Raw genomic sequence first — 18,724 nt, 5'->3', positions numbered from 1 at the left:
TAATGATAGCTAGGTAGATGGAGTGTTAATCTATTCTATGCCGAGTGGCTGACATATTCCTATAGTTAATCACTAGTGACATTTTTTTTATGCAGAAGGTTTCATTCTAGTTACTGGGATTTGAAAAAGGAGAGCTTGTTGAAATTCATGATTACACACCAATCAAGTTCCTCTTATACTAATCAACTACCCTATTTTGCTTATCTTAGAGAATCAGTGCAAAAGTTAGCACGTTATAAGGCTAAGCTAAAACACTTAATGAAGTTGCGAGTTTATTGTACATAGAGTCCCTCGACCGCCACTGAACAGCTTGTAGAGGAGCACAAAGCATGCCAGATGAGTGGAACAGGCATGATGAACCGAGTGTGCATTGGAACCTTCTCTACTGGGAAAGCCTTGCGATCACACTGCCTCCTTCCCACCTTTAAGCTGCTCCAGGAAGGTCACCACGGGTGTAAAGCCGTGATGAAAAGTGTGGCAAGATGCTGAAGCAGGGTGCTGCTCTCAACAGTGTCCCGGGTGCCTTCAGAGTTCTCAAATGCCATTTCAAGCAGAACGAGTGCCCTTGCCAGAACTGCAGGAATGCTGAGAGCACTTGAACTACGCTGCACCATTAGATGGGAGAATGCTCCTTAATTTGTAGTGTTTATTCCAACACAATCTGGCTTAAAGTGGTCATCGTGACAAATGCCACTTTTGAGTAAATGATTAACATATTGTATTTGCACGTATATAATGTGACTATGAATATAATGCAAGGAAAGGCTTTCGGCCCCTCAGAAGAAGAAGAATGTATATATATTACAATTACAATGTGAAGGGGTGCTGCAAAGAAACGAAACGACATATAAAATTGGGTGTCCGCAGAACACTTTCATCATTACTGTAAACTGTCATAGTAAAATACAGTAAAAGGACGAGTGCACATGCACAATTTACTTGTCACTGCTGACATCTTTGTCCCCTTAAGCAAGAGTGGCATTGTCCTCAATGCAATCAAGGCTATTGGACAGCAGCAGTTTAAAGTGCCCACACCACAACTGAACACGACAAGGCAGTGTTCAAAGATGACTGTACATGGTGGTAATAGCGCTGGTGCCAAGTGGTTTAGTTCACTGCAGTTTGAAGCATCAGAAACAATAATGCAAGACAATACGTTACATTTGTGTCATGAACCTGAAAATAATGTTCCAAAGCTGGAAATTTCTAAAAAAAAAAACTTGCAATATATTCGTGCAAATTTGGTGTGTGAAATTCTTGCAAGAGTTGATTATTAAAGGGCCCGTGAAACGGTTCGGGCAAATTTTGTAGGCGCGTAGGGTACAGCTTAAGTAGAACATTCGCACCACAATTTAAGTGAAGCGTTACGTATTAACGGAGCTACAAGCGATTACAAGTTACCCTCCTCCCTAGCCATGCTTTTCCTCCTCTACTCGTTCGCCGAGCGATTGGGGCCACGCTCCGCCTTCGCTGGTTCTGCATCACGATGCGAAGTCACATCGTCCACTTCCAGTTGTTTTGGAACCCGCCCCCGCCCGCGAGAAACCTCTCCGCTAGCCGCTTGGCCGTCGACCCCAAGCGAGAGCTATCGAAGCAGCGTGCGTTGCGAGCATTCTGTCGTAGCGCCGAACGTGTCTGGTATACCGGTAATCACACACTACCTGAATATTTCGACGGAATGGTGGAGACATAAACTCAAGCTGATGAAGGAACTTTAGCATACACATACGTGAGCTGGTTAAGCTCCACGGTCCAGCCACCCGTTGGCGCGGAGCTTAACCAGCCAAAGAAAGAGCTAATATTGCTCTAACCAAGTGTAAAACATTTTAAACATTTACAAAAGCAACGTGTTAACGATTACACTCCCGCGAGAAATTTACGCCAGCAGCAAAGAAGAATACATTTTGTTACTGCTACTGTGTGTGGTTGAGCTCTATGCCACTAGGTGGCTGCACCGTGCAGACCACATTTGCGCTTCTGTTCATCTCCTGAAACGACACGCAAGGGGACACGGCCAGGCCCTGTCCCCTTGCGCTTGCGTTTACCCTAATACCGGACTCGAGAAACGCTCTTGCGTTAGTAATATTCCGGTGTAAAGTGACAGCCGCAATCGCACAAATCCTGGCGCCGATCGGATAGTGGCAGTCCGATGCGCTGCAGCCAGTCTGCTCGTCTACTGGCTTGCAGAGGGACACGATGTCGGAACTTGACATATTGCCAGTCGCTACGTTTGCAGACCACAACGCAATAAAGTCAAATCATAGCGCTCGCGAAAAGACAAAGCGACACTGACGGCGGAGCTCTCGTCAAAGACGGAGCACGTTGTAACGCAAGCAAACGACACTTGCTGTGTGCCGGAAGTGCTTAAGTGTACTGAAAAATTGTTTTTGTGCATTCTCTTTATGTTACTTTCTTTTTATAAAAACAAATGAACTAACATTCCAACTATTACGAACATCGTTTGTTTACCATAAAGCTGGAAAGATTATCAATAACGCGCCCTGGTCAGCCAATCGAATAGCTCGCCCCACTGACGTCACATGGGTAGGGGCGGCTTAAAATTCCGCCGAGCAGTGTGCTGCGATCGGCAGCGATGTGCATTTTTAAAACCTTATAATAAATTACACGCTTTACGCGGAGCACTTAGATGTGTCAATTAATGATCAGAAGGACCTACTTTAACGACTCAGTGCGTTTGTAGAAAATCGTCAAAATCATTTCAGGGTCCCTTTAAGGTGTAATGTGACAGACAATGGAGCACCCTTTAGGAGTGTCAGGCTTCACAAAGATTCCTTGAGGGAAATGAGGTAAAGCATCTCCGAACTGTTGCCTTCCATCTGGCTTCCCTCAAACTGCTTGGCCGAATGAGCAGTGTGCACAGTGACAGACAGCCTCAGGAATACGAGAGGAGGAGCCTCCAAGCTCCAGCTTGCTGAATGACTGCTCACCTAGCGCAGAGCAGACCAAATGCTTGCCTATTCCATCAAGGTAAGGCTATACCTCGCCACTCACAAGAGGGGTTCTAACAAAAAGCAGATCATAGTGCAAGGATTGCACCAAAGTTGCTCTTCGCAATTTTGGCAAAGGTTCAAAATGATGGCTTAGTGACATTGACATTTGGTTGGACTAGTGGGTCAGTCATGGAGATTTTCTTAACTTCACAAGGACATGCATGCTACCAATAGTTAAACAAGTGAAACTCCCCCATGCACCCAGTGATATGCCCACAGTAGAGAGAGAGAGAGAATAAACACCTTAATTCAGGGATTGTTCAAGGGCTCTTGGGTGGTCTCCCCTTTCTAGGAAACCACAGGCTTTTGGTACATCGATGGCCCTCACTACCAGCCAACCCTGGCGTGCGAGGGTGGAGCCGACTAGGGCTCTTTCCTAAAGCTCAGTGTGTGGTATGGATTCGGTGTTTCAAGGAGCGTTTCTGTACAGCCACCCACCATGTGGTAAAGGGTGCTCCACAAAAGTGGCAAAGTACAGAGGACACATAGTGGATGAGATGGGTGGGGGAAGGTATTGGTTTCGAGTGCTCCGAGGATGCGGTCTTGACCCTTGGTTTACTTTTTTACGCGGCGCTGGGAAAGTTCTAAGTTGCAGCCTATAGTGCATTTCCATTTCCTGATAAAAGACTGGAGGGCGTGGGTGCCATGGCTTCACTATTGTAGACTAAAGAAACAGTTGTGCAGATTGTGACGCTCTACTCCTATCTGAAAACCTCAAAGCTGTACACAGTACATCCATCAAAAAATGAAAATAAGTAAATAATTTAAATTCTGGGTTTTTACGTGGAAAACTCATAGTCTGGGGTTGTGAGGCACACCATAGTGGCGGGGGACTCAAGATTAACTTTGGCCACCTGGAGTCAGATGGGTACACAGGCATCTTTGCATTAAGCCTCCATCAAAATGCAGCTGCCGCAGCCGGGTTCCAACTTGTGGCCTCAAGCTCAGCAGTGCACTGCCATAACCACTGCAGTACTGCGGCAGCTATAAAGGGAAGTCACACATACAGTTACAGGCGCTCTTATAAGTTTGTATTACTGCTTCGCAGCATCATGCTACATTCGTTTGGATGACAAATTTGCCCTTTCAAGAGGCATTACCAGTGCGACAACGATTCGGCAAAGCTCAGCTGCCTGTGTTTGAGAGCAAAATGCATTCCAACGATGAGAGCCGGCGCGTGGCCAATTGCGATTTCTTAATTCTTTCTTAAATAGCAGTCCTTGAATGACAGCATAATATGCACAACAGAGAGCTTCACAAATTTATTAAAAGTTTCTTGTAAGTGATGATGCGTGCAATTCTGCCTACACTGCAATCTGAGAAGCTGTCGCAAACAATTTACATAGGGGCAGTATTCTCGAGCAACCACTTTCAGAGATACTTTCTCTTTCCCGGGATTTCACGGGACTAGCACCGGACACCGACCCTCATACACAAACACAGGAACGCTGTTGCTCATAGACACAAGACGTGTCCGGCGCTAATCTCGTGAAAGTATCTCCGAAAGTGGTTGCTCCGGAATACTACACCAACTCAACCTTACAGTACATTCTACCTTGCCATCTGCACTCATCCCTCTGAACTCCCAGAAAACAGTTATGGCGAGCGCAAACATGAAAACAACATACTCTCAACAAGCATCTGCTGATGCACCGCACAGCCAGAATTGCTGGGCATTAGGACGACGACAGCTCAAACAACCTTCCCCCCTTACACCCCCCCGCACACATGCAAACTGCGTGGAGGGAACACTGAAGAGAATGCCTCATGCTGCCGCCTGGCGCACGCACACCACGCACTCACAGTGCCCCTGGCTGGAATTGGGCAGTCTGTTTTCACGTGCATGTTGTCATTAGAGCTTTAGATTAGGGGATGCAAGCGGCTTGCGTACGCAAGAACTAGGGGCCACGGTACTGCGCATGCGCAGACCCCTACGTCAGGCCATGCGCATGCGCAATACCATCAGCCCTAGTTCTTGTGTACGCAAGCCGCTTGCGTCCCTTAAGCTAAAACTCTCTATTAGCTATGTCAATCACTCTACTATGGCACACCACTTCACTGCGGTCAATTAACGCACACAGAGACTAAGTGTGCTATGCATAAAAGAAAGCAAACAGAGCAGCTCGTCAGACACCTTTCATGGAAGGTCTCTCGTCTTTCGCGTCAGGTCGCTAGATCTTCTAATCAGCCCAGCTTGGCATATCGCACCACCTTGCTCTTGAGGACACAAAGAACGTAACTGTAATTTAAAAAGTGCACAAAAAAAGGAAAAGGCACAGACAAGACTGAACACCACAAGCGCTTGCGGCGGTCAGTCTTGTCCGTGCCTTTTATTGCGCTCTCTTAATTTTACTGCATACCACGAACCAACTAGCCTAGAAACAAGCCTTACAAAGCCTTGCCAAGGTAACTGAGAAGGTGCCCTGAAAATGGCCAAGGTGTAAACGGCAGAAGGGCATCCAAGAAACAGGGTGTTGGGAGTGCTCCTTAGAAGGAGGCATTTTCACCTACAACAGCGCCTGAGCAAATTGACATGCATAACAATGAAATAGATGAATCTGTTCAGGCAATCCAATGAAGTATGTGTTCTTCCAAGAAGCAATTCTTGGAATTCTTAACCTGTTGCTGTTGGTGAGCTTTACATTTAATGCATCAAACACACAATTCACCCTATTGTCAAAAAATAAGGTTTTATTAATGATAATCATGAAACAAATTAACAAATGGAGGCAGCAGTTATGAAAATTACTGACTGAATCACAATTTGCCCACAGACTACACCTGTGATGTCCAGTGGTAGAAGCTGCGTTTGAGTATAGAGCCAGCTGTGAGACCATGGCTTAAGATTGCAATTCGGTATGTACAGTCAACCATAAAAGCTTCTGGAGCATTAAGTTTTGCAGAAGTTAAACATCGTCACTTCTCCACTCAGCAGGAAGAATAAATAAGAAATGTGGTATCTGTAAACTGAAGTACATATACATAGGCCTTTTATAATTTGAAAGAATGTGTTTGCTACAATCGTGTCATTTTTTCCCTCGGATTGCATGCTCCAAAAACCTTTGTGCATGCTTGTAGACTGAGGCTGCTATGGAAGTATGCGGCCTGAGCTGCCTACAATGTCCCTTTCCTTTTTTTTAAAATTAATTTCACCAATTAAACAACCAGTGAGTGGTCTTGTTTATTTACATGTCAAGGGTTAATTGTGCTTTTCTGACCACATTTGGAGCCACAATGTGGGCCAGTTTCATTTTCAGATACACAGTATTCTTTGTTTCCTGCCCAAGGCGTCACCAGATTTGTACCAATCAAAAGTGATGCGTGCCACTGCGGCTTCGCTGCCTGCACGAACAATAAGAGGGGAAAGACCTGCCGCAGACACGCCCACTGTATGGAGCACAGCACACTCATGGCTTGGCGGCGGGTTTCTTGGGCAACGTGCCGAAGGCCGAGATGACAGTCGGCCTGGACGCCAGCGGCGGCGGCAGGATGGCAGAAGGGACGGCCGCAAGGGGCCTCGCGACGCCCAGCACGGGCTGCGTTCCACCCACGTCCCATTTACTCTTGCGCGGTTCGGGCTTCTTGGCCGTGCCCGTGAGGAACTCCACCTTGGTCTTCTTCTCACGTTCGCGCTTGTCCATCTCCTCCTTCTGGCGCCGTGAGAGTTCCTCATAGTACGAGTCCGGGCCCCAGCTGTGCGGGTCGTACGTCTCCGGTGGGTAGTTAGTGCCAAGCTCGTCGATGCCGCAGTACGCAATCAGTTTTTCGTAGATACTCGGGTTGCGGAAGTCCTTACGCATCTGGATGGACGCATTCATGTCTCGCCCATCACGAACCTTCCGCTCATAGAGGCGTGCGATCTTCTCCTGAAGAGCCGGCGCGCAGCGGCCCGGCGGCTCTGGCGGCAGGAACACGCCATTCGGCCCCAAGCTCTGCAGGCATCGGTGGAAGGAGACTGGAGACTCGGGCCGTACGTACAGCACCTGGCCAGACTCGGCGTGTGCTTCGTCGTCCTCACCGACTGCCTCGTCCTCGTCCTCGGCGCGGTACGAGACGAGCGGCACTCCACTCTGCGAGTTCGGCGTGCTCTCGATGCTCGGCTCCTTGCGCTCGATGGTCTCTGGCTCTGAGTCGAGTTCGCCTTCCGAATCGGTGTACGTCTCGGTCAGCGACGCCAACGCTGTCGCTTTCGATGTCGAGGAATCGCTGTTCATGGTGGATAGTAGCGACGGTCACAGCTTTGGCATTGGCTTCAAGCCGCGGTGCATTCCTATCGGGTGTGAACACTTCGAGGCTACGCGTAATCACGTAATCAACGGATTAAATTCCTGACTAAACAAGGAACGGGAACGACAAGTTGGCGGCGTCGCACTCCCCTTCCTCCTCTGTTTTCTCCGTCGGATCAAGCAACAAGGTATTGTAGAAGAGAACACGACCGCACAGAACAAAAATCCACAGAACAAAAATCGGCAACTGGCAACCCTCTATGAGAGCAACCAAGACAACCAAGAGAACGAGACGTTCATTTGAGGCATAGAGTTTCTAAATAAGTACCCTAGAGGAAAATGTGGCGCTAGTGTCTACGGCATAGAGTATATATCGTCCAAACCACGACCTACTGAACTCCAGACCTGCACAGATCTCCCTCCTCCAGCACGCCTGGTCTAGTTTGCCCCCTTTTGCCGCTAGGGAAAGAACGTACGAGCCGAGTGGCGCTAGTTATAACCTGTTCGCTGTCGTCTGCTTCTGCGATCTGTTCAGCGCTTGTCTTGCCATTTCGGCAGGCACAAAGCGCTTGTATTGGCGATAAATGAATAAATTCACAAATATACAAAAGAAGACATATTTGCGAATGCTTTGCGTTTGAATAGTGAAACTAGAAGAGGAGGAGCGGTGCAAGAAATGTAAACAACGAGCATAGGTAGCCGCTGCAATGCTAGATCGACGGCATAAATTTCCCTTTCCTAGCCTCCTTAAGAGACTGGAAAAATTGTTTTAAAAGATTCATAGGATAATCTAGCTTTTTTTAGTTGGTTACAGACAGCCTAATGTCGTAGATGACATTAGGATTTACTGCTGTGTGCCGTAGTGAAAGGCAGATGATCTGGTAAAAGTAATATAGTAAAAGTATTCACGAGTAAGTCCTCCGCCCGATATGTGCAATAGGCTGATCGATTCTGTTTCAAGGGAAGGTGAGCATATCTTGTTTTTAATATCGTTGGATGTCTAGCTCAGAAGAAAGCTTGCAAAAAATTAAACGATCCCAGTGCCATTAAAACGTGCTGCACTGCAGGCCTTAAAAATCGTGTCACGGAACTCTTCAAACTGTAAAGCTAGCTTTTCTGCGTGGTACGGCGGCGTGGTACGGCAGTGAAGCTGTGTACGTAATTCACTTTTTCAACTCGCGACGCATTCACGGACAACATTTAAGAGTTAAAATGAGTGGTAATCGTTCTGTCGTCGAACATTACGGTACGTGGCTTCAAGTTTCTAAAGAGCGCAGACGCGAATTTTACAACGTGTACAATGAAACTGTTGTCTACGTTGCGAACTGTATACACAATGTGATTTATAATAATCTGCTTGAAAAAGGCAATAGGAGCGGCTATTCAACGCTATTTTAGAGAGCAGCGGACTACACGCTCGGACATTTTTTAGGTTCGGGCAGTCAACTTTTGGAGCCAAGTGACCGATCAAAGCCTTGTGACATCACTGTCACTGTGTTAGCAAAAATCATCAACTATAGAGAAGCAGGTCGTCACAACACAACAGCTGCCGTACTAATTACAACGCCGCACAGCCGCCCACCGCGTAGCAGACGAACAGGTTATAAAAGCGCCACATACGGCCGTCGGTTGAACGAAAGTGGGCGCAAGCTGCTCCTATAGAAGCCTGATATCTGTGCAGGTCTGGAGTTCCAGTAGGTCGTGTTCTAAGGCATCCCGATCTCGGTTAGATTTGGTTGAGCGACGCCATCTGGCGTCCGCCCCGCTAAGTTCCATGCGCTGCCGCTGCTCATTTTCGTACCACTGCGGAAGGTACAATTTACCTTCTCTCAAGTGAACGGCTCGTTTATTCTATGGGCTCGTGTGTTTGAGTGCTGTGGTCGGGTCAGCGGCTGAGGCTTTGAGCGCCGTCGACGATGGTGAGTGTCCCGCGCGTGCCTGCCACTGCTCTGCGGTACGCGCCCAACGGTCGGCGGCGACCGCTGCGATTTCGGCATGACCCAGCGCGTCGGCATCTGGCAGACCATTGTGAAGGAGCCCGGTGAGGGACAGCTGTTTCCAAACTGGCCTTGTCACGCGGCTTTGGGTGCTGCAAGAGTTGCAGCGTGCGCGTGGTGAAGTTGAACCCGCCTTTGATCAGGGAACGGGGAATATGACGGCCGATCGGTCTTCCTGCTTTTGTAAAGAACACCATCCTCGGTATCGTGCTTCCCGAGTGAAGACGCACTGTGTACTTGCATCGCATTTGATGACAGCGCGACGGTGGTATAATACATTGTGTCCGCGCGATCATGTGTGCTTGCGGTGCGTTTCTCTTCGTTAGCGGGTACAGCGCTTTTATTTTTTCACTTGTTCTTGCGACAAAGCAATGTCATGCTTGCCGTGGTGGCGAACGGCGCATCTAAGTTGTTTCAGGTCGGGTTTTAAGCGCGTGAATGGCTCGATTCCTCAGCTGAAAGTTAGCAGCACAACGGTTATCTCGCTTCTTGTCTTTTCAAGGACTCGCCTGTGCAGCCTTTATGAGCTAAATGTTTTATATACTAATGCGTTGCCAATTTTAATGAAGCTTTTAAACCGAGAGAAAGTAGTATTGGTGGCCCTAAGCACGCAGTGACAGGGATGGACGAAATTCCTGCTTGAGTATAATTTGATGATTGGATGCAAAAATAAAGGAACAGAATCCATGTGGTAGGTGACCCAGATGAAATCGTCAAATCAGCCCTGGCGAAAATGATAAGCAACACCAAATAATGTTTTATAATTACTATATCGTTTATACAGCAGCCAAAATGTTGGAGCTTTGGACACAGGCCATAGGTAATAATGCGGCGTACTTGAATAGGTGATCTTTAATTGTGTATGAATATTTAGAAAGATATGGCTTCAAATGTTCAAGCCGAATACTTCCCTGAAATAAAAAAAAAAAAAAAAACATACAAGATCACACAACTTAAGCGCTAAAGTATCGAAGTTCATTAAAAACAAACAAAAAAAAGACTTCACTTATATGGGTATAATAAATCTGAGAGCCAGAGGAAAACCCACCACAGTGGCTCGTGCGCTGGCATGGTGACATTATCGTTGGATGGATTGATGGATGGATGTTATGAGCATCCCCTTTGAAACGGGATGGAGAATGGGTTGCACCACCACGCTCTTGCTATTATACTGCCTGATGTCCTACCTAGGTTAAAAAAGAAAAAAAAAACCACATGATGAATTCCGATAACCAAATTTTCTGACTCCCTATTGCGAACTTTGGTTTTGCACGTCTCCGTTTTTTGTCGTTTCCCTACTTCCACCAATATTCTAGTTGCCTCTTACTAATCTCTGTTGTGGACATGTTTACTTTCCCCTTCTCTAAAGTCTGGACCCAAGGGCTTCAAGGAGGCCAGGGATGCCTAAATTAACTGCTGGGCAGATATTTTCACATTCTAATAAAACATGCTCCATCATTTTCCTAGCTTTACCACAGCAAGCACATGCTTCTCCCTTCTTATATTTTGCTTTATAAGTGCGTGTTCTAAGGCATCCTGATCTCGCTCAAAAAGTAATGAGCTTCCCTTTGAGTTATTATAAATTGTTTCTTTCCCGATTTCGTTTTTTTCCTCTTAAGTAGTTACTCATGGCAGGTTTCTTTTCCATTGCCCCCACACATGAGATTATTTCAGCATCTCTGAGTTTCCGCTTGATATTCTTTGTTGCTGTGTTGCTCACTTGACAGGCCACATGCTTGCTGGTAAGCTTCCTTGTTCTTTTCCTCCACTGTGAATCAATGTTTTTCCTGTACAAATACCTCAACTCTCCCAGCCCATTTACTTTCTTCCATATCCCTCAGTCGCTTTTTTATAATTAATTTTACTGTGAGCATCCCTCACTTCAAAACTTGTTGAGCCCATATCACACTGCGCAGCTTCATCTGTAGACTTCCCGTGAGCGCCCAATATGAGGCGTCCCACTGACCTTTGGTTGCCATCGAGTCCTAATTGTACCCCTGATTTCAAGCAAACAACCACATTTCCAAATGGAAGTCCTGGAACCATTACACCTTTCCACATACCCTGGAGCACCTCGTACCTATTGTATCCCCAAGCATTCTGTGTTTCACTATGGCTGCATTTCTCTTCCCCTTTACTGTTGTTGTTCTTTCCTCTTTTTCCATATATGTATTGCCTTCGTTTATCTATGTACCAAGGTATTTATATTCTTTTACCCGAGGTATTTCCTGGCCATGTATTGTCACTATCTGTTCACTGTTTTCATTGAATACCATAACACCTGATTTCATAACGGTAAAATTCAAACCTAAATTCTTGCCTTCCTGTCCACAGATATTAGCCAGAGGTAGCAAATCACTTTGCTTGTTAGCTAGCAACACAGTGCTGTCCGCAAGAAACGAACCTGGAAGTTGCTGTTCTACTACTGTACCTGCCTGTTTGTATGAGACATTAAACCTAATATTACTTCCTTCTAGCACCTTCTTCATCCTCATCATCGCTCTGCAACAAGCAGTGCCCGCTGCGGCAGATTTTGGTACATTCCGGTTAGGGCCTTCCAGGTGTGCAGACTAAATGGCAATGGAGAGGGAGCACACGACGACGCTTTAGTGTCGTCGTGTGCTCTGGGAGCACTATCTGAACATTGGTTGTGAGTGCTGCCTGTGCACTGTAATGGCCTCCACAATGAGGGAAAAAAATGTCAATGTGCCAATGTCACATGTATATTGTATATAACCGAAAAACATGTGGCACGTATGAATAGTGGAGGCGGGCTTATAAGCAAGTGCCATATTTACTATTTTTACCATTTCAAATGCACATTTACAGTTCTTTGTTATTTGTCAGCACAACAAAAAATGAGGCACAGTGCAAGGTCCAAACAGAATCATAGAATGTCGCACATCATGCAAATGTGCTGCAGTGACACCAATTTGTGTTAGCTGCAGAAGTGATGCAGGAGGTGTTGGTATCAGCAGGCAAAACAGCTGGTGCAGGAATGTGCAATAAGCTACCAAGCAATAATTTTTCTGATAGGAACTGCCAATATTTCCAAAGAATGGGCCTTACATGAAAATGCTATGTGTACGTAACAACTTTTTATGTGCCAGTCCATGGCATTTAAGCAAACATTGAGGTAGATTCTTCAAATGTCTTCAAGCGGGAAAGTCAAATTAACGAAGGACACAATGCATTGATGTGTCTCAGACTTGGTGCTGCAGAGTTAAATTGAACTGTCGCTAATTAAAGGATTAGTTGCACCATAAGACATCTAAAATGAGCTATTTCACTATCACAAAGAAACACTGCCAATTTTAATAGCAAATGGAAACAAGATTTATCAAGATATGTTGACGCTAAGCTCCACAAAGTAAATGTCATAGTTGGCTCAGTAAACAGGAAAGGCGTTGTATCAGTAGGTCCCTTTGGCTTATTTATTTATGGTCTACTTGTTTGTGTAATTTCTGTAGATGAGTTTATGTTCATAAACTGGTGCAGGCTATGAAGACAGGTTTGGGGCAGAAGCTGCCCACAGTGGCTTGACAACATGCAAACACCTCCCAAGTGTAAATGCCAACATGTGCATTGGCAGCTTTGACCAAGTGCTGCTGCTTGTCATTGTGATTACATCAGTTGTTCGTGTGGCATATTTGTGTGCTCGCAAGCTACTGCTCGCTGCGCTTGTGCTTATATAGGCACCTGAGTGTTGTTGTGTGTTCTCTTCTTCTTGTTGAGTTGAGGCTGCCAGCTGTGGGGATGCGAGACTCACGCATCCCCTGATATGCTGTTTTTCCGCACGGCTCGCGTGGCCTGGCGCCCGCGGCGGTCGGCGTGGTACAAGCGCGGTGCGAGAGATGGCGCGACCGTCGCGCCGCGGCGGGGTTACTCGGGCGCCGAGGGACAAGGTGCTGTCTTTTTCCCGGCGGGTCGGCAGACAGCGCCGGACGTACCGCGTGCGCGCGCCAATCCATGGTTCTGCGAGACCGTCTCGCGTGGCCGCCTTCGAACGTGCCACCATTCGCGTGACTGTACACGCGAACGGCCAGGCGTTGGGATCCAGCATGGGGCGAACATATTCGCTCGCAATGCGGTCGCGGTAAGTCGGACTTCTAGATTTGTCGCGCGCCCATCGGCATGTTTTGGGGATAGCAACTCGGCTAGCAGGCATTGATCTATGAAAGGTGCAATAAATGCCCTTGTGATTGTTTGCTGTTTGCACTACTGTGTTGTCGTTCCTTTGTCCCAAGAGTACGGAGGAGGAGAACCCCAAGATCTCCCACATCTGGCGCCCAACGTGGGGCCTCTTGGGGCATCGGACGATAGAGTTAACAGTTTTGCTTCGTTCAAGACCTTTGTTTGAACCGAAGCGTAGGCCTAGCGTGAATTTTGATCGCTAGCATCGGCGGCGTGCTTTCTTGAGCGAGGCGACGGAGGCTGTAGTGTGTTTGAACATGTCAACATGCTAAGCCTTTTCGCAAGTGTTTTTTTTTTAATGACATTCGTCAGTACGAGAGCCACGTGGTCTGCATCCTGGGAGAGCGAGGCTGAGAGCCCGCGGAGCAGTGGCAAGCCTGAAGCGAGTGAGTACGGAAGCCTCGTGGGTGGTCCGAATTTCTTATGTAAATAGCTTCTTCTATCTCTTTGACTCGGATGAAGTCGCGGCTCTGGGAGCCGGGTGGCCGCGGGCCACGGGTGCCACGACGGGCTGACTGGTATTGCGGCCTGGCACCGGGCGCTCCGACACCGTCTGGGACGGTGGGCGCCGTCAACTCGGATGCTGTGTGCACCGAGCGGAGTAGGACCACCTCACAGAGCTAACGTCTCCTCGCGGCTGCCTGTTTTGCGCCCATTTTGGGTGTTGTTTTTGGATGCCGGTTGTTGTCAGGGTAGCGACGCTTTAGGCCTAAGGCTTTACGAAGCTGCCTGTCGCACGTGGAGGGACACAACCTGGTGGACCGTGGCGTTGAGGCGTTGCAATTTGCTTCCCTCATTCTATTTAGCCTCGCACGAATTGAAATTACTCGTTCGACTCAAGGAAGCGAGCTTCGTTCACGTGAACTTAGCGACTGAGTAGCCGCCCGATCTTTTGCTAGCCGAGTTGAACATCGTACCACGTGGGCGATGCGCATGCAGAATTCCTCTCCCTTGCACTACTTTAGTGTTTGCCGAGTGTGTTAAGTGTACGCAGCGTGAATGGAGTCACCCCTAGCTTGCTGTCACCTGCACATCGTCTGCGCTGCTGCTCCGGACTACGATCGAGCCACCCCGGGCGATGGTGATGCTGTGGCCAGTTCGGCGCAGCGACTTCGGCGGCCTCCTGCATCCAGCTCACAACCCTCGGCGGCGGACAAAGGAGCCAGCGGTCAACGACAGCTACGGCGGCTCTTGCCAGCAGGGCGCGTGGGCACGAGCGACACTTGCTCGTACCGACAACTGCGTCGTCGTTTCCGGAGTCCTGGCCTGGAATCGTGCCGTCGAGTCTGCAAAGCTGCTGCTGTGACCGGCGGACGGCAGCGGTGTACCCAAGGACAATGTCGGCTCGCATGCTATGGACAGCGTGTGGACATTTCCTCAGCGCGGCCACTGTTGCATGTACTATCTTGTTCGCGAAGCACGGGTTAATGTTAGACCGTGTCACATGTTTCGCCGGAATAAGAAGTGATTTAAGGTTGGGGGGATGTGGGGATGCGAGACTCTCACGCATCCCCTGATATGCTGTTTTCCCGCACGGCTCGCGTGGCCTGGCGCCCGCGGCGGTCGGCGTGGTACAAGCGCGGTGCGAGAGATGGCGCGACCGTCGCGCCGCGGCGGGGTTACTCGGGCGCCGAGGGACAAGGTGCTGTCTTTTTCCCGGCGAGTCGGCGGACAGCGCCGGACGTACCGCGCGCGCGCGCCAATCCATGGTTCTGCGAGACCGTCTCGCGTGGCCACCTTCGAGCGTGCCACCATTCGCGTGACTGTACACGCGAACGGCCAGGCGTTGGGATCCAGCATGGGGCGAACATATTCGCTCGCAATGCGGTCGCGGTAAGTCGGACTTCTAGATTTGTCGCGCGCCCATCGGCATGTTTTGGGGATAGCAACTCGGCTAGCAGGCATTGATCTATGAAAGGTGCAATAAATGCCCTTGTGATTGTTTGCTGTTTGCACTACTGTGTTGTCGTTCCTTTGTCCCAAGAGTACAGAGGAGGAGAACCCCAAAATCTCCCACACAGCGTGCGGTTTGATAATAAAGTATCTTCTAACCCATGCCTGGTATCAAGCCACGTGACAACAAGGGCAGTATTCACACCAGGTTTCTAGGATGTCCACTACAACGAGGTCAAACGGAAGCATGGCGACCACTGTTGGGAAGCGGCCGGGGTTCCAAATGGAGGACGGCAACTTTGAGGTGTAACTGGAGCGGTTCGAAGTATTTGCTGCAGTCAACGACACAGCCGAAGACGAGAGGCTCCCGGTCTTTTTAATGGCTATAGGTGAGGAGGCATACGTCATGCTGCAGAACTTGCTGCTGCCTAAAACACCATCTGAGGTGTCATTCACGGAAGTCGTGGGTGTTCTGAAGAAGCATTACGCTCCTAAGCGCTTCCTAGTCACGGAACGGCATCGTTTTCACCAGCAAAAGCAAGAGCTGCATGAGACAGTCGCAGATTTCTTAGTCGAATTGAAGAAACTCGCTGCAACATGTGAATTCAGCACCTTTTTGACCAAAGCTCTGCGGGGCCGGCTCGTTGCTGGGCTACGTTGAGGGAGTATGGTGCAGGCTGTTGACAGTGCCAGACGACGAAGGGACATTCGAACATAGCATAGCAATAGCCATGGAAGCTGCGACGCAAAACACGAAAGAAAGGCTGCAACCCAATACTAAAGGAGCGCCTTCAGAAACGGAAGACATCCAAACAGAACAAAGCACCAGTGAGAGAAACGCCGACCAAGTCCAGCCTCGCAAAAGTGAAGGGGTCAGCGAAAGAAGAAACGAAACAAACGTGTCATCGATGCGGAGGACAGCATTCACTCGTGAGTTGCCTATTACTTAACAGTACCTGTTATAAGTGTACAAAAATGGGCCATGTTGCCAAAATATGCAAATCTAAGCTTGTCCACAGTGTAGAGAATGAAGAGTGCGACAACGAACTGTTCAATTTGTGTCACACGAACCACATAGAAAGCATGCCCACCATTTTACTCGAGGTTCTGATAAATGGTAAAGTGATTCCCATTGAACTTGACACGGGCGCAGCAGTGTCAATAATGTCAGAAGGAGAGTGTGTTAAACACTTTTGAAATGCCTCTTGCCGACAAGCAAATGTCAAATTAGCCATGTACAATGGCACGGCAGTCCATACGGTAGGCGTCATGGATGTAAAGGTGCAATACCAAGACCAATGCTTCCAACTGCCTCTGGTCATAGCGAAGAAGCACAGAGAGCAAGAATGCCCACGTTGTTTGGCTGAGATTGGCTCTCTAAAATCAAAATAAATTGGCCTAAAGTCTTGTCTGTAAAGGCTTCAGATAAGAAGGCATCGCTTGCTGAGAAATTTCCCGACACATTTGACTCGGGTTTTGGTACCATTAAAGGGTTCAAATGCAGCATTGAATTGAAGGTTGATGTGTGCCGTGTCTTTATGCAAGCGCGACCAATGCCATACGCTTTGCGCGAGCAAGTCGAGCAAGAATAGGTCAAGCTAGAAACAGTTGGTGTCATACAGAGTCAGACACAGTACATGGGCAATCCGCTTGTTATTTTCCCAAAAAAGAACACGCAGGAACTGGGATTATGTGGCGACTATCATGTCACGGCAAATCCAGCAATAAAAGTTGATTACAATATCCCTTGCCACTGTCTGAAGATATATTCGCAAACCTGCAGGGTGAAACAGTGTTTCCTATCATAGATCTCTTGAAAGTGTACTTGCAGCTTGAACTAAAACAAGCACAAGAACTGCTCACCATTAACACCCACTTAGCCCTGTTTAGCTTCTGTTGCTTGCCTTATGGTGTAGCATGTGCACCGGCTATTTTCCAAGCAGTGATGGACCAGATGTTACGCAGTATGCCAGGAACCGCCTGCTATTTAGATGATGTAATCATTGCAGGTGAAAATTACAAGGAGTGCTACCACGGAGTGGAGCAAGTGCTTCGATGCCTAATGAACACGGCATAAACGTAAACTCTAGGAAATTCACTTTCATTCAGCAGTGACAAGATCGACAAGAATGGCTTGCACCCAACTGCGGAAGCAGTAGAAGCCATTAGAAAAGCACCAAGACCTACTAGCGTGACGAAGCTGAAGGCCTTTTTGGGTTTGATTAACTACTATGGGAAATTATTGCCAAATTTCACCTCAGTCTTGGAACCATTGCACTGCTTGCTTCAAAAAGAAACTAAATGGCACTGGTCATGTGAATGTGATGAGGCATTCGGCAGATACAAAGAAATGTTGACTGATAAGAGTGTGCTGCAACTCTATGATGTGAAAAAAGAAATTTCGATCACATGCAATGCATCTGATTATGGGTTAGGTGCTGTGATATTGCACATGGTGAATGGGGAGGAAAAGCCAGTTGCTTTTGCGTCACGGTCATTGTCTGTGTCTGAATGTAACTATGGGCAAATTGAAAAAGAAGCGCTTAGTATCGTGCTTGCTGTAAAAAAAAATTTCACAAGTACCTCTACTGATGCGTCTTTGATATGATTACTTATCACCAGCCCTTGACAATTTTGTTTCATCCTAAATGGCCGGGCAGTGTGGTGGCCACTGCAAGGGTGCATCGCTGGTTGACACTTTTGGCCAACTACAGCTGTAGAATCAAACACAAGCCAGGATTGGCTATCCAGCATGCCGATGCGTTGTCCCGCTTACCCCTACCCAACACAGACAGCAGCTCTGAGGAAATCTTTTACAACAAAGGATGTCAGCCAGGAAATGGGACGTGATGAAGTGCTGAGGGCTGTGTGTGACATGATTTGGCATGGATGGCCCAAAGCAGTGTCTGAGGAGCTAAAGCCATTATGGATACGCCAGTTGGACCTCAATGTAGATGACAGGTGTGTTATATGGACAAACAGAGTTGTAGTACCGGAGTCATTGCAAAATGGGTCTTTAGCAATTGCTGCATGAACAGCACTTGGGAATAACCCAAATGAAAGCATTAGTGAGGTCCATAGTATGGTGGCCTGGAATGGACGAGGCCTTTGAAAACATTGTTCGCAAATGTGAAATGTGCCAGACTGTCCTCCCTGCAGTGCCACCCGTACCTTTGTCGCCGTGGCACGTATCTTAAGATCCATGGGAGCGAGTGCATTTAGATTTCACCGGACAAAAGGGAAGACATTTCTTGCGTCTATCGACACATAGTCCAAATGATTGGAAATTAAGATCATGAACAGAATAACCGCCTCAAAGACAGTTGAAGTCGTGCATTCTTGGTTCACGGTGCATGGTTTTCCCCTGGAGGTACTGATGGACAACGAGCTGCCGAGTTCAAAG

General features: G+C 47.9%; 2 protein-coding genes across 4 annotated transcripts in view; one reads left to right on the top strand and one right to left on the bottom strand.

Annotated features, from left to right (window-relative positions):
• Positions 1-5,684: 5,684 nt before the first annotated feature.
• Positions 5,685-7,562, bottom strand: LOC126539767 (SAP30-binding protein-like). Its single transcript, XM_050186608.3, has one exon. The coding sequence runs from the start codon at positions 7,223-7,225 to the stop codon at positions 6,419-6,421; it is 807 nt and encodes a 268-aa protein (XP_050042565.1). The 5' UTR covers positions 7,226-7,562; the 3' UTR covers positions 5,685-6,418.
• A 1,469-nt stretch (positions 7,563-9,031) lies between these two features.
• LOC126539768 (motile sperm domain-containing protein 1-like) overlaps positions 9,032-18,724 on the top strand; it is a 148,839-nt gene continuing 139,146 nt past the window's right edge. The window contains exon 1 of one of the 3 annotated variants that reach the window (XM_050186609.3): positions 9,032-9,278. In XM_050186609.3, coding sequence (XP_050042566.1) covers positions 9,233-9,278 — 46 coding nt within the window. In that variant the 5' untranslated portion in view covers positions 9,032-9,232. Of the gene's footprint in view, positions 9,279-16,214; positions 16,252-18,724 lie in introns of those variants that run through there. The other 2 variants (XM_050186610.3, XM_055075753.1) reach the window with 2 other exon arrangements.

This window comes from Dermacentor andersoni, chromosome 2, assembly GCF_023375885.2.
Source record: "Dermacentor andersoni chromosome 2, qqDerAnde1_hic_scaffold, whole genome shotgun sequence".
Classification (NCBI taxonomy): domain Eukaryota; kingdom Metazoa; phylum Arthropoda; class Arachnida; order Ixodida; family Ixodidae; genus Dermacentor; species Dermacentor andersoni.
The sequence above is the reverse complement of the archived record's forward strand: the minus strand, read 5'-3'. Positions and strand labels throughout refer to the sequence as shown.

Coding starts and splice junctions, on each gene's coding strand:
- LOC126539767 (XM_050186608.3), bottom strand. CDS start 7,225: ATGAACAGCGATTCCTCGACATCGAAAGCGACAGCGTTGGCGTCGCTG.